At 37.5% G+C, this 16,629-nt stretch overlaps 2 protein-coding genes across 2 annotated transcripts; both read right to left on the reverse strand.

Annotated features, from left to right (window-relative positions):
* Positions 1–259: 259 nt before the first annotated feature.
* Positions 260–8,553, reverse strand: LOC115446256 (venom carboxylesterase-6). Its single transcript, XM_030172849.2, is given in 13 exon segments — positions 260–509; positions 839–863; positions 866–970; positions 1,436–1,545; positions 1,883–2,099; positions 2,340–2,508; positions 3,157–3,347; positions 3,548–3,733; positions 4,268–4,410; positions 5,057–5,205; positions 6,029–6,183; positions 6,976–7,140; positions 8,460–8,553. Coding segments are annotated over 13 exon segments (1,857 nt in total). The 5' UTR covers positions 8,533–8,553; the 3' UTR covers positions 260–340.
* A 4,935-nt stretch (positions 8,554–13,488) lies between these two features.
* On the reverse strand, positions 13,489–16,440 carry LOC119191110 (carboxylesterase 5A-like; the record flags this gene model as incomplete). Its single annotated transcript, XM_037444992.1, has 2 exons — positions 13,489–14,161; positions 16,295–16,440. Coding segments are annotated over 2 exons (315 nt in total), but the record flags the coding sequence as incomplete, so codon positions are not given.
* Between the last annotated feature and the right edge of the window lie 189 nt (positions 16,441–16,629).

A 16,629-nucleotide genomic window follows, 5' to 3' on the forward strand; every position in this document is an offset into this window, starting at 1 on the left:
GTAAACCTGGATTTGAATAATAAATATTAGTCAAATAGGTAAAATTATTTGTTGTTCAAGTGAATAAATAGCTTATAACAGGGACGTTTTGGTTGCTATATTAGTTCAAATTTTGAACAAATAGTTTATATGGACGTTCGTGTCTATAGAATATACAATCAATGCAGTTTCTCGATCTGCGAGTCGGATTCAAGACTTCACAGTTCTCTACCCAAATTCACTGCCTTAGTAAAATAAACGATTATAAAACAACATTTCAGATTAAATTATTTATTTAATTACCACAATATTATCACACAATCATAATTTATAAAAAAAAAGTCGCATTTAAAAAACCTATTTAATATATGATGGGATAAAGTTCCTCCCATATTTTAAATCGGTCTTCAGACATGTTCTCCTGGATCGTCAGCTTGTCTCCAAAGTCCAAATACTTCCTCTGGTCAGGCTTCATGACCGGCCAGGATAATGAGCCCAGCTCGGGCGTGTCAGGTCGCGGGTTAGGGTCCCTGAAAATGAGAAGAAAGTTATTATATCTTTGTTTTGGCTCCATTTTTCTTTTTCCAGTTCTTCGCTTCTTTATACGACAAGAAACTTTGTTTTATAAAAAAGTCTTTGTAAATATTTCGATATTGATAAGTGCAGCAAAAGTAATTTCTTTTTTATATATCATATGTAATGTTCCTTCGTATGACTTTATAAAAAGCAATGTTGTTCGACTGTTTGTTTTGTTTAGTGTAAAAGTGAACTATGATTTGTAATTGCATATTTATCGTATCGAGCTGTATCATAAGACGATTTATCGTATCGTAGCGAAATCGTACCGTCTTCCACTTACCCGTATCTGGCGAAGTTGTACCAATGGCGGTCAACTCGTCCACCTTGTGAGAGTGGGGGCTGGAGGTCTCAATCAGAGGGAATTGGTAGCTGAGAGAGAACACGTAGATCATGTCGTCGTGGTGAGCAGCACCTACAGACAAGTGAGATTTAAGCATGGAAACATAGCATGTACGGGGTAGGCAGATGTCTTAAACAACATATAAACGATGCGGCTTCCTTGATATTAACTTTTTGTCAAACTATAAAATCAAGTCTTATGTACACATAAAAAAATGTATTTGGCAAATAGTGTACGTAAAACAAGTGCTTAAAATGAATCTATATGTGTGTTAATAAAGATACAAAACGGTATAAGTATGTATGTTGCACTTTCTTTGTTTTAAGAAGGCACATTTAAATCTTAACATCATCCAAAGGTAAACTTCTAGATAAAGCCTGAAGTAACAAAACCTATTTGTATATCAAGTGACAGAGTTTTTATAAAATTATTAATAACACATTTGACTTGCTGTTATGTCTCATGTACTAGGGCCGCAGTTTAGAACAACGTCTAGAATCAGTATATAATCTAATTGAGAATGAAGAACGGTTTTACCTAACGGTTTTCCAGTCTTCGGATCCTGGTAGTGGCTGTTGTTGCCAATGTAGCTGAACTGGTAGTAATACACAGGGTGCTTCGAATGGAGACACATTAGGTTTGCTAATCTAAATATAACAAACAAAATTTAAAACAAAACTATAACTGCCATAGCAATTGACAATAAGCTTTATAATCTGATCATTAACTATCACCTAATCTATCACCTACTTCTGGATTAAAAAATCATACCCATAGCGTTAACAGGCTTGGCTACTGTAGCCAGTAACCATATTTTTTTTTGTTTAGCTTAATCTCAAAAGCTAAAACTAGAAATATTTGTCCATGATTACGTTTGTAAATTCTGAAGTAGCTCATTATTGAGAATGTTTATATTTGTTTCCTAACTTCATCTCTCTAAACTTGGTAAAGTTCGCATATCCTTGTATGTTTTAAGCTACTTGCCTGTGCACCCCAAATCCAACAACAGAGTCTCCATACAGTGTCCCGAGGTTCTTAGCGCTGGCTTCATCGTTGACCAGCGGTTTGTTCTGGAGGTACTTCTCCTTTAATGTCTTCGCGACCGTCTGGATGTTTTCCTCTGGCAGTAGGAAAGAGAATGGAGCGGCTTGCTCGAATTGCGAGTTCATTCTGTCGGTCAGGGTTTGGTTCTGCAGGATGGCTGGAAGGATTTATATTTATTTTTTATAGATTGACGCCTTTTATCCTTGAAGGTTAAGCAGAGGTGCAACTAGTGCGTCCATTTTTAGTGTTCCGTCTCATGATGTGACTGGAGCCATTTATCACATTGGATCACATATCTATATTGAAATTTAGACAATATCCAAGTAAAAAAATGAAATAACACATATCTGCAAATACAGCAAAAGTACATTTTATAAATACATTTAAATAAGCTCACAGTATGCTTTCCAAAAGAACTCGTGCTTAGTCTGGCTGATGATGTAGGGGACAGTGTGCATCTTCCCCTGGCGGATGGCGTCCAGCGGCTGCATGGTAAGGAACCGCTCCTGACCGAAATCCTGCTCCACCACCGCGCCCCACAGACCAATAGGGTCTCCGGCGCTGTCCTGGTTTTGAAAGATATAAAATGGAGACCAAAAAACTGGTCGTGAATTTTGCTACGGATTTATTAGTTTCAGATAAGCTTTGAGCTTCATCGCTTGGTCTTAAAGGAGCAGTGGGAGACAGCATAGTCCTTTGTTATACAAGTACAGCAAAATGCCCCACTACACCTAATGGTAAGTGAAGTAGGATCTAGATAGAGTATCGATGGCTAGAGCTGATTTTCCGTCGCTAGGCGACATGCCCGCCTGTTTGTAATCTAGTAAAATTAGGAGATTTCGAGGAAGGCATACGTATATTGTGCCGTGTATGGTGATTAACTCGCCGTAGAGCTTGTTGCTCTCCGATATCATTTGGTATGCAATCCGCTTGTCTGACCAGAAGAGTCACGATCATAACGTGTTAATAAGTTCTAAATACTGCTAATATTGATTTATCGAATGGTTTTCTCATTCTATGATTTAATCATTTAATTTATCGCAGCGTAGGCCCCTCACGAGATGGACCAACGACCTGGTGACGGTCGCCGGAGTCCGATGGATGAGGGCGGCCCAGAACCGGTCCCTGTGGCGCTCAATGGAGGAGGCCTATGTCCAGCAGTGGACGATTCCCGGCTGAAATGATGATGATTTAATCAAAACTATTTCACTTACAAAGAACCCTGTGAGTGAGTTTCCAAGTTCCCTCCAAGTCTTAGTGTTCAGGCAGTCTAAGATAGCTTTAGTGCTATTAGTGGGGCAGTTAAGAATCTCGGCCTGTTGTTTGGCGAGATGGAACTGATGTTTGGGTGTAGGCGCCTTGGAGACTGGAGAGGCACTCATTGATATACCCCTGTGGAAGAGACCTGAAACAAATAAAATGAATAGTAGAGCCAAGCTTGATTGCGATGACATTTGGTGATGAACATATACAGTAGGACTTTTGTATTCGGTAACTTTTTTCCGCGGGAATCACGAGCAAAATTATTAGTTTATACTAATTAAGATAATAGTAATTAAGCAATTAATTACGCTCAGGAGTCCTTTACCCTGTTATAGTGAATACCTTTAGACATGGGTGATATCATATGCAGCATGACACTGATGGAACCAGCGCTGCAGCCAGTGATAGTGACGAGGTTGGGGTCGCCCCCAAACGCTGCGATGTTCCTCTGCACCCAGCGGAGCGCGGACACCTGGTCTTTGAAGCCGTTGTTGCCTGGCGCGTATTTATCACCAGCACTAAGGAAACCTGGACAAAAATGTAAATGAGGGTTTTTTACCTAACAGATGTCGTCAAGAGTGAGAATTGGTCTTATCTATGATTTTATTGATTTTATTAAAACTTATAACGCGCCGCTATCCTAGCCGATGACATCGGGCGTTTCCGAAAGTATTCGATTGCGCGGGCAGGCTGGCAGAAGAGAAGATATGTCACGCGGCGACTATTCTATTATTCTCTGGTTGGACGTTGTCAAAAAATTTCTAAAATTGTATTCTGTAATTATTTTGCTAATATACTGTTTACTGTAAAAAGAGCGTTTAACAAACTATTACCCAATAAGTGTTTACAGATCTGTAACCTATTAAAGAACTAAAGCAAGCATTAATTTTAAGATTACAATTAATTTAATTTAACTCTTTTACACCTTGACTTGTTATCACTCCTTTAACTCTTTTTACTCCGAGAGGTTATTTCGTCCTTTAATTTCCGCCTCTAGAGTTCCCTCGCCCCTTGAATTGTTTTGGACTCTTAGAATTATTTTACACCCCGTGCGTACGTTACCTAAAGAAGCAAGTCGGTAATTGATGGCGACGAACACGACGTCCCTGTCCAATAGGTAGTGGGGACCGGCTAAGTCACTGCGGCCCGTCATCGAGTAGAAACCACCGGCGTGGATGAAGAAGATCACCGGCAGGGGCTTATCTCTGTTATAAAAATAATTATTTTATCAGCCCTGTATTATATACTGCCCCACTGCTGAGTACTGAAGAACAGTATACATGATGAGTACCACGTGCGCACCACGTAGTATCTAATGACTTACAAAATGGTAACGCCCTAATATTGTTGAAAATAAATCCATTTTGTGGTCAACGAGTCTGTCAAACTAGAAACCACGAGTGATTCGCTTTCACGCAAAGATTTGTGCATTTTGTGATTTCCTAAATCATAGGTAGAGAAGGCAATTTGACCCATTTGTTTTGTTGTGTTTGGGAATTATTATATCTACACGACACAATTTGTAAACGAGAGTTGGTTACATATAAGTCCCAATTTCCACTTTTAATTATAACAATATAAAAATTTGCTTGCATTTATTTCATAGAGATATTGGTCTTTTTCTTAAATCTAATTGAAATCAGCAGTAACAAACCAACATATTGAATGCTTAATAATATCATAAATATGAAAGTAACTCTCTGCCTATTTGGTCACGGTAAAAACTCTGAACCGATTTTAACGAAATTTTACCAATTTTTGAACAGCAAGAAACGACACAAGCTACTTTTTTGACGTAAACCAAAGTCCAAAAGGCGGAGCAGTGGTCAAAAGCTATTTTAAAATACTCACACTTTGTTACTAGGCGTGTACACATTGATGGTTAGGCAGTCCTCATCGACGTAGTACTCTGGCCCGGACCACTGGATGGGCAGGGGACACGCTGGGCCTTCCTTACTCGCGTCCACCACATCTTTATAACGCACCATGTCTTTAGGAGGCTGTAAGGGATATATTTACGGGTAAAATACGGTGCTAACTCAGGGACTTTTTAATATAACAGGGCGGCATAATTGTGATGTTTGACGAGGGATACACAACTCTCGACAGTCGACACAGCTGGATCCAAGTCCACTTACCATGAGGTGCAATGGAGTGCCTTACCCGTGCCATATACAATAAAACCATAATTTTCTATTACTGCCTATAGCCAGCCATAAAATAAAACCATAATTTTTCATTACTGCCTATAGCCAGCCATAAAATAAAACCATAATTTTCTATTACTGCCTTTTGCCGTCCGTCTACTGAACTGACGTGAGGCTATGGCCAGCGTCAGCAAGGAGATTGACATTGTCCCCGTAGATAGCAAGATTAAGATCGAATGCGTTACATAACACCTATCATAGCTGACGGAATGAAGGCCAGAAAATCCCACCTTAAAAGCTTTATGTTCTGTATGCTTTAAAAAACTCGCAGGATATCGCTGGATCCAAGCCGCTTCTAACGGGTAGGGCTGGAAAAGTTATGGGAGGCCATATTCGGTAGAGGACTTCTTGGTATTGATAATGAAGTGCGGCGTACGCATCACTTACATCACGCCTTTATCTCTGACGGATTAGGCAGATGCAGACATGGCACCCACAATGTGTTTCGTTTTATGGCGAACCTATCGTTATATCGGACACAAATATTTGACTCTGCGGTGATATTAAGCAGGAAAGACCAATGTCCTTGCTTGACCCGGATTACACACGGGATTTCAACGCGGTTTTACCGCAATTACGCGATCAAAGCATGCGTGCAGGATTAAATAGCACAAACCTGGAATCTTAGCTGTCCAATGGGCGGCTCCGCGTACCTGATCCCACGGTACGCCTGGAACTGTCTGCCGCGCCGGGTGCTCATCCACGACCCTCGGAAAGTGCCCGAAGGAGACGTCGTCACTGGGCCATCGTCAGGTTTTTGGGTCGGTGCCACTGGTGATGAATATAGACATTTATTTTTTGAAAGGGAAAATGACTCCACTGGTAAGAATGGAGTCGAAATAACATTTTCAAGAGAAGAATGGTAAGTGGAGCGGCGTCCAAGTATTCAGGGTGGATTCTTAGCGACGTTACTAAGTATTAATTAATAAAATAATCAATAATAAAGTAATAATGTTGAAATATAATTACTTAAGGGATTTTAATGTGATAAAATTTTAGTTTTACTTCCGACATTCGAAGACTTTGTATCCTTCATGGTTACGACTGACGAGACGGATAGTGTTCATGTTTCGCGTAAACATAAGAGGTTATTTTTGTTTACAGTTACTTACATTGAATATATTCTTTGTAAAATATAATTACAAATATTTTTGGTTATTTTTTTAATATCAGTTTTTCCTATTTGTTTGGTAATATATCAAAAAAATTAGTTATGTTAGTTAACTTTTATTTTCATGATTATCACTAGCTCCATCCATTTGCAAAATAATTATCCCTTGCCTTTCCATTGGAACGGGCTACAATATTATGTCGACGCTATGCTGTAGCAGAGCTGAGAACGTAACGAAGATGCTTTTCTACAATCATTAACGCTAATAGATATAAAAAAATCGAAAATGACGCTTCAATAGTATTTAGTTTTACAGAGTTCATTGACAGTCCATGAATACTAAAAAACTTGCATTTAATTTGTGTGCATAAATTAAGTAAATTGCTTAAGATAAGAATAATTAAATACCCAGGATAAAGAAGTAAAAAAACTATTATGCAGCATTGTGGTACCGTGTATGGGCTTTGCACCGAGACGACCTCTATTCGATTCCCTTTCGGGACATTGAACCAGAGGCGAGCTTCGGAGACTGCGAACGGGGCGACCGACCATGCCGTCAAGAGACCTCACGCTTGCATGAGGCACAAAGCAAGCAGGTAAAAAGGCCTCAAAAAAATCTGCGGTCCAAAACCTCACATTAATTAAAGAACTACAACATTAAAACGGCGCATTAACCAAAACGTAAATCATATTTCTGCAATATATTATCTATACTTCGGCTCTTGATTTTTTTTTTATAATTTTAGATATCGTTTTATTAATTTTATAATGAAAATATGTCTTTCTAAAGAGCACTCTGGAAGGAACTACGTACGATGTTTCCTATGCGCTACGTTTAAAACTTCTTCAAACGATAAATTTCAGATATGGCTTCGGCCTTTAATTTGTAATAAAAGACGTATAAAAGAAAGGAAAGACTAGACTGTATGACTGAGAGCCTTTGCCTTCTCCTTCAGGAGTAAATCAAACAAAAAAAAAACGATATAACATGTGCGTAATGCTAGGCAACGCCTTGGCTAAGAGGAAAGCCTCTTCCCTTGCTGACATCCATAGGCGACGGGAACCACTTGCCATCAGGTAAACGGTTGCCTCGTCTGTCTTTAAAGTCAATAAAAAATCCTGCGATATAATGTGCGATGTAATATTGTACCTGCCGTGCGTAGTGGCCTTTAGTCTCGACATTCATGATTACGTACTAAATATTTTTAAGTATATTTTAATGCCAGTACGGCAAAGTGATCCCACTGGACCTCATGGTTATGGGAGTGAGTCACGGTCAACTGACGAAAGATGATTACCCCTTGACAGTTTATACAATTATGCCGGCCTGTTGGAACCGGATATACACAGGCTGATCCCGGAACGTGGCACTTACATAGGCTATTATAGCGGGTTTTAACACCTTGTGTCCGGTGGTCGCTATCCGGAGGGATATAAATATATTCTACCATCAACAATACGTATCCACTGCTTTTGCTACACTTAGAAAATGTATAGAAATCTTACTTAGTCCTAATTTATTCCGTAATATTAATCCGTAGTCCAATAGGATTTATTTGGTTCTTACAGAGTGTAGGAATCAGGTCGAAATTGTAATACCCGGTTCTTCCTTTTCATTATTTAATTTTTTACTTTTCTAGAGGCCAGTTCACACTTCTCAAGTAACTTTTATATAATGATTTCTTATGTTTACGCGAATGTTAGACATTAAAATTAAAATTAATTTTAATAACTTTTGTATAACAATTATTGTATTAAACAGCTAAGTAAAATTACCCGTTATATTGACAATTATTTGGGAGCATAGATTAGAGTATGTCTTCTGTATTTGATCGGTTTATACGTTTATGTGTCGAGTAGCATTTACTCAGAAATTTTAAAACAGACCTCAATACCGTAGTATAGTCGTATAAGTATTGTTTATTGTTAAACTGACCTGCAGGCGCCTTGTCACATCCTGCGCGTACAGCGACCAGCGCCACGGCGACCAACACTATTTGCGACCACATCTCGCGATGGTCACACACACATTAACCCTTGGTGACTAGTTACTCATATTTATATCAACAGCTTGGGTTATTCTCAAACCGACACTAATTATGCAAATGTATAAATGAAAAGGTTTGTGGAATGTGTTCTTGATGTTTGCTAGAAATCGCTGAATTTGTTGTAATTTGGGAGAAATAGACTAAAGGATTAATGTACTTACATTTATTTATTTCTTTATCTATTTATTGACTCTTTATTGCAGCACAGAGAAAAAAATATACAAAGTAGAAAAGAGACAAAAGGCACATGTACAAATGGCGGTCTCATCGCTCTAGGCAATGTCTTCCACACAACCATGTTTATAACCATGGTTATAAAAATGAGGAATAGAAAGAGAGATATACATACATAAATACACATATAACATATCTACATAATTACATCTACATTCTGTCTTCGAGAAGTATTCCGGGTCATTTATTTCGGAAAATCTTTGCACTTGGACGAAACGTGCTAGTTAACTATATGGGGGATTTAGGCGTCGCGCAGACGTTCTTGTAAACAATACATTATGAAACGGACGATTGCTTAAGTGACTTCAGCAACTAACAACAGCCAGCAGATGACTTGACTTTCGCGGGACGTCCACGTCAACGGAAGTTGCACCAAATGCGACCTTAAGAGACATGAAGTCAAATCCATTATCTTAATGATTTCTTAAGTTTACGCGAATGTTAGACATTTAAATGAAACTATTTTACGAATTTTATCGCGGTTTTAATATTTTTCTTTTCTCCCGATGTTTCGAAGACTTTGCAGCCTTCATGGTCACGGGGGGGACTGAGGTGTTGGTCATCCGCAAAGTCAGAGTTACAATATCTATCTACATTTTATAAATATACAACTTTTTAAATTGTTTAGCTATTGGTGGTCGGATGTACGCAGAATGAGCTCACAGTGTCTTGAAGTCCATTATCTTGACATGCGCGAATGCCTGCTAATGGCTTAAAGAACATGGAATAAGATCTATTTTCATAACAACCGCAAAAACTGTGAGATAGTAGTGTTTCTAAATCTTGTGTTATCGTGTCGACGCGCTCTGTTTTCATAATAGGATCATTGCCAAGTTCAAGGCTAGTCTATTCTCGATACGATAAGGAAAAAACATTAATGTTTACTAACACATCGGCTCGAATATTAATGTTTGAGGGAATACCCGTCTTAGAATAGTCAGTATTAGATGATAATGAATTTATGAATTTAATCATTTTTGTTTTTAGAGACAGATTTACGTCTCTCTATCTTGCAAACAATATTTCGCCAATATCAATGATTTTATATAGTTATTAGATGATATTCGCGGCTTAGCTCGTGTGAAAAAACTTTCCGAGTACAAAAGTCCATAAAACATTATATTTACATTGTAGGCACGATTCATAACGTCCCCTACACAACACCAGCGCCATCTATTTAAAAAATCTGATTAAAAGGCCATTATTCCCCATCGGAGCTAATTACCGTGATAAAAAGTAGCCTATATGTCCATTCATGACATTATCTATGTATGTGCTAAATTTTATCTAAGTCGGTTTAGCTGTTTTTGAGTTTACTTCTAACAAACATCCAATCATTTTCACAAACCTCATTTATAATATTATTGGATAGATAGATTTAAATTAAAATTTTAATTTAATTTAAATTTAGTTCATTGTGATCGGATTGAGAGAATACAAAAAAAGTTATTAAGACATTTAGCTTATAGATTTAGGCCACCCAAACATGTCAAAACTTACACTGATAAAATTAAATACTTTGAAATGCAAACTTTGAAAAGAGACGTGATCAACTTAGTTTGATGCTTTTGTATAAAATAGTCAACGGTGATATAGATTGTCCACCTCTTCTCAATAAATTCTCTCTTAATGTACCTACTAAAATCCCTAGATATCCACGTCCCTTATTTAATTGTAGATTCAGCCGAACTAACCTTGGTAGCCACTCGCCTGTCCCTCGCTTATCCCGATTATATAACCGAATTGTAGAAAAATCTGATTGTATTGACATATTTAACGACTCCCTTCCTATCTTCAAAAAGAAAATATTGAACTCGCTTGTTGAAACCTAAATTCAGTTTTATATTCAGTCTTATATTTAGAATATACTGCACTTATGGTGCAGCCAATTGTTAATTGTTATGTATTTAAAATGTTCATGCTGTGACAGCCTGTAATTGAAACAGCACTGCAGAAATTACTTACCGAATTCTTAAAAAAAAAACTATGTAAAGTGTATGTTTTGTTGGCTGTACAAATAAATAAATAAATAAATAATTCATTGGCTGAGATTATAATAGCCATCCGTCTTGTGATAGAGGATATATACATCGCCATATCGGGCACAAATTCTCAATTAATTAAGGTGAGTTTTAGGTGTCTATAATCTCATCCTAACCCTTCATCAGACCCGGAAATCGAACTTAGCATCTCATAGTTCACGACTTCGAACTTTTGAAAAACCAAAAGCCATGGTTTGTTTTAGGTTTCTATATAAAGTTAGATCGGAGACATAAATTTAAGCCTGTTAGTATTTTGCTTATCTTCCGGGATTCAATCTCAAAATTATCTGCAGCGTTATAAACAAATACTTTTTATTAATTTTAACAGAAACATGTCGACTACATTTTTGGAAACTAGTATTGCACCGCTACACCACAGACAATGTATAAAAATCTTAATAGACTATAATATTTATGACGTGGGCATTCCAAAACCTAATCGAACGTTTAGGGCTTCTTCAAAGTTACCGCTGTTTAGTAATTCCTGAATATTCATAAAGTATACATAGCTAGTCTAAAAGCGTTTGCAATATGCTGCTAGATACCGAGCGACTATATTGCTTGTCTTTGTTATATGTATTTACTTTCTCGCGCGACCGCAGCGTTGTTGCTACGAAATCGGAAGGCGCCCTATACCTCAAAAATATATTACATATTAGATCGCACATGGCTTACTGGGTAAATACATATGTAATATGTTTTAAGGAAAATAGTCTGGGAAACAGCTATAATGAATTGCAACTAGTTTTCCCTTGTAGAGTGAATATTAAATTTTGTTTACAGCAAACAAATATTGACATTGTATAATAGCCTTGGCTTCGTAAATACATGTTTTGGGTTATAATATCCTAAGGTCGTCTAAAAAGTCCTTTATCAATAAAAAATCCAATAAATTCGGCTCAGTTTTGAAGATATTTTTTTAATTATTTAGAATGACGAGACGAGCTTGCTGTTCGCCTGATAGTAAGCGATACGACCGCCCATAAACAGTAGAAAAACCATCCAATGATCCAACACCTTGAATTATAAATTAATGTTTGGTATTGCACTGCGCTCGCTATCCTGAGACATGAGATGTTAAGTCTTATTATGTCCAATAGTTACACTGGCTACAATGTTCTTCAAACCGATACAGAACAGTGACTATACACTGCTGCTTGGCGGCAGAAAGAGACGTTGCGGTGGTACTTACCCAGGACTCTCACATATGAGAGACGTACCACCAGTAGTAAAATAACTTCATTATGCCCTCTCTTATTTACCAATTTTGAAATATTAACTTATTTAATACAATTTTTCTCGCGGCTCCATCTGTGTGAATAAATTTTTCTAGGATAGAAGTCCCGCCTTATATTTCCCTGGGAAAAAAATGTCCCATAACAATAAAGAGTAATGTTTCTACTAGTGATAATAAAGTTAGTTAAGTTGATCCTGAGATTAGAGCATACAAACAAACTCTTCAGCTTTATATATTAATATTTCAATTGTTGTTGATGCTTTTTCACAGGTAAATGTTTTCTTTATGCTTGAATAGTAACTTACCTATAAGTAAGAATAGTCAATAGTTAAGGAAAACAACAATGAGTCAAGTGGAGATTCCATTACTCATGATTAGTGTTTGTCGCGTGATGTGACCAATTATGACTCGCAGTTCTTGGAGGAAACTTTTGTACATTATTGGAAACATCATCCTATAGTCGTTATCCCTCAACGAAGGTTTAGTGCAATACATTTCTTACGCACATTGAAAATAACATATGAATTAGGTTAGGTTAGGTTTAAAAAAAAATTAAACTCAAATAATCATTTTCCTGATTGTGGATGCCTTAAATGACTTTGACGTCAGACTAGCGGCTTGTTGAAGTGGGTATCGAGCCCAGGTGTTCCTAATCCACAGTCTAAATATTGCCACTAGATCAGAAGGCGCTGATTAATTCTTATTTATGTAGGACTAGCTTATTATATATTTTCCCGGGATAGAAAGTAGCTTATAACCGTTACGTAACGTTCAGTAGATTTTGAGAAAATCGATAATATAGACAGACAGAAATGGCTCACTATTTTGGTCATAGTGGCTTCCACATATATCATGCTGTCGCGAACTTTTATCTCAAACTATTTAAGACAAACAATCCTACGGTACATCATCTTTGTCTAACTGCAACGGTTTAGGCAGCGTAGGCCAAGATAGCATTTTTTCCGACTTACTTGATATGTATCGTTATATTATGACCTAATTACACAAAATCATTATAAATTGTAACCTATGTGATATTCTGATGTATAACCAGTATTATTGTTAAGTTTTATTGGGCCGAAATAAAAATATAGTTTGACTCAGACTAATTGCTTTTATTATTTTTTCCGCCCGTCTCTTGTCCGTCATTAGCTAGGTAATTCCAACTTCGACTTTTAACTACTCTTCTCTTTTTTATCTCGCTCAAGCATTGTGTGTTCTGTTCCATGCATCTCACTAAGGTTTATTTCCTAGTCAGGGACCAGTCCAATACTTTCTTGAGACGCTTCACTCAAATATGAAGCTCCAAGAGGCTGTTAGTATGAGGCATCGTTTGAAGGATCAAGTATAGCATGGGTTTGTGATGACATATTACCAAGGTAAAGAAAAACATTTTTTTCATTATTTTATTTGATATAAAACGTTTTTTTTATAATAATTACATAATTCATGGGTTTGTGATGACATATTGCGAAGGTAAAGAAAAACCATTTTACTTTATTATTTTATTCAATACAAAAAGTTTTTTTATAATAATTACTTACCTATACGATTTCTTAATTTTATTTGAATTTATTTGTTCAGTTTGATTACAGACTCTATGAGGCTGAATATTAAAAAAAATCATACTTAAAAATAGCTTAAGATTGCTTGTCATTGTTCTGAGCTTAAGATACTCCTTATATTGTCAGCTACCTGTCAGTATAAGTGTCAACAAGAAGCCCAAAGAGAATTATAATGGTACAGTCCTATCAGAAATTAGGCGAAACAAATTCACAATAATTCCAACAGCCTGTATATGCGTAATGTAAATAATCATATCAATTTTGGCAAAGACAAATATGTTTTTTGATTACAAATAGGTAATTCAATTTCATATCAATTATTCTTTCTTAATTTCAAATCATATTAATTCGGTAGCGGGTAAAGTTCTTCCCAAACTTTGAACCGATCTTCGAACAGATTTTCGTGTACCGAAAAGTCTTTTTCAATACGAAGATATTTCCTGGAGTCAGGCTTTATAACTGGCCACAAGAGGGCTGAGATCTCTGGAGTGTCGCCCTTGGGGTTCGGGTCTCTGCGGAAGAAAAAATTAATTAAGTAATGAGTATCATTTAAGGGCGTAGTCAGCTTTCAGTTTAGGGTGAGGCAATGCAAAAAGTACTTGTACTTGTAATCCCAATAATTTTACACAAATACATACAATACAATTTGCTCGTGGTAGGATATATTTTATATTCGCCTGGATAGCGACCACCGTACACTAGGTGTTAAAACCCTCTATAATGGCCCACGTACGTGTGTTGCGTTTCGGGATCACCCTATTTCCGTAGCCATAAGTTTCAGGCCGGCATAATTTTGTCGAGTGTCGAGGGGTAATCATCTCTCGTCAGTCGACATTCTATTGGGCCCCATTCCACTTACCATCCGGTGCAGTGGGGTCATTATGCCGTGCACGGGTAAAAAAAATACAAAAGTATGTACTTGTGTTGAAGATAGGGGAGGCACGAACCTCGCCCTTGCCCTAACCTGCCTACACCCTTGTTACCCTTCACTAGGTGGTAGGTCTCTCGTATGCAACAGTTTGGCTGAATAACTACCACTACAATCTATACTATTATATAAAGACTAGCTTCCGCTCGCAGCTTCGCCCGCGTGGATTTCGGACTTCAACAATGGAAGAGGTGCTCAATTTGTCGAGATGTTTTTTTAAGTATGGTGGTATGCAGGTGGTCCGATTGTCCTGTCAGGGTCTGATGATGGGATCCTGGTGAAATCGAAGGAAGCTTATAGCATGATTCAGTATTCACGCGTGATGGCTTATTATTAGCGTATTTCATGTATAACTTTGGTGTTTCTATACCGATTTCTATGAATCTTTTTAAGGAATATTTAATAATGTTAACTTTTTAAATTAGGGATGACTGAGAGTGTTATAAACGTAAGAGTAGTCAAATATAATGAGAAAGCTTCGAACTGCTAAGCTATCGGGAGTTACACGTGTTATTGTGAGTCAACCATAAAAGATAGACATATGCTGTCGTGGGATATTTTTACATAATTTTAAAGAGAACATTTCCGTCATACATGATTTCTGCGTAGCTTTAACCATTAAGGTTGCACACGCGACGGAAGCTTAAAAATGGAGTAACTTCTCCCGTTTTCCCAACATTTCCCTTCACTGCTCTGCTCCTATTAATTGTAGCGTGGTGAAAAGTATACTATAACCAGCACAGGAGTATGACAAATAATTGTACCAAGTTTCGTTAAAATCCGTCGAGTAGTTTTTGTTTCTATAACGGTTATACAGACAGACAGACAGACAGACAGACAAAAATTTTACTAATTGCATTTTTGGCATCAGTATCGATTCCTAATCACCCCTTGATAGTTATTTTGGAAATATATTTCATGTACAGAATTGACCTCTCTACAGATTTATTATAAGTATAGATGAAGAGTTTGTTTGTTTGTTGGTTTGTTTGTTTGAACGCGCTAATCTCAGGAACTACCGGTCCAAACTGAAAAAATCTTTTTGTGTTGGATAGCCCTTTGTTCCTGGAGTGCTATAGGCTATATATCATCACGCTATGACCAATAGGAGCGCAGCAGTAATGAAACATGTTGCAAAACGGAGAAAATTATTAGTTTTGAGAGCTTCCGTTGCCTGCGCTGCGTAAACGGTTAAAGTTATGCAACAATCATGTATGACGGGATTGTTCCACTTAAAAGTTCTAAAAATATATTATAAAACAAAAGTCCCCCGCTGCATCTGTCTGAACGTGTTAAACTCAAAAACTACCCAACGTATTAAGATGAAATTTGGTATGGAGACAGTTTGAGACCCTGGGAAGAACATAGGCTCCCGGGAAACTACTACTTTTATAACGGAAAACTTTAGCCTGAAAAACTTTATAACGCGGGCGGAGCCGCGGGCAAAAGCTAGTGGCTTGATATATAAGCATATGTACGTACTGCTAATCAAAAATGTAGAAGCACTTTTATATTCCGGTTTACCATTGTAGCTTGGTTATTATGAGAATTTTCATCTAAAGTGTCAAGGTGTCAATGATACTGCAATGTCACACAGTGTTTTATAATTCTAAGTCCGGATGGTGTTGCCTCTTGTAATGGGTAGTCCTGTCACTTCACTGTCAGAGCGTCTTGCTTATTTCGTCATACATATATAAATAAATATGTCTAAACTCACCCGTAGCGTGCGAAATTGTACCAAATGGCGGTCATCTTGTCAACCAGCTTGGAGTCTTCGCTGTCGGAGGGCGCGATGAGAGAGAACGACGCGGTCACCCCGAATAGGTAGATCAGGTCGTCGTGGTGCGCCGCTCCTGGAGGAAGTCATGGAGATATAGGCTCACTGCTGGGCATGTGGCTACCGAGGGTTTGGATCTTAGTCCACCACGCTGAATGCAAGAATACTTCAAATGGATAGTAGAGTGGGCCCGTGACCAGCTACTGGAAAGTGTGCAATGCGGCCTTACATGGGGGATATTTTATAATTAAGGTGCGATCGCTATCCTTAAATTT

The sequence above is a fragment of the Manduca sexta genome, unplaced genomic scaffold (assembly GCF_014839805.1).
Source record: "Manduca sexta isolate Smith_Timp_Sample1 unplaced genomic scaffold, JHU_Msex_v1.0 HiC_scaffold_1044, whole genome shotgun sequence".
NCBI classification, from domain to species: Eukaryota; Metazoa; Arthropoda; class Insecta; order Lepidoptera; family Sphingidae; genus Manduca; species Manduca sexta.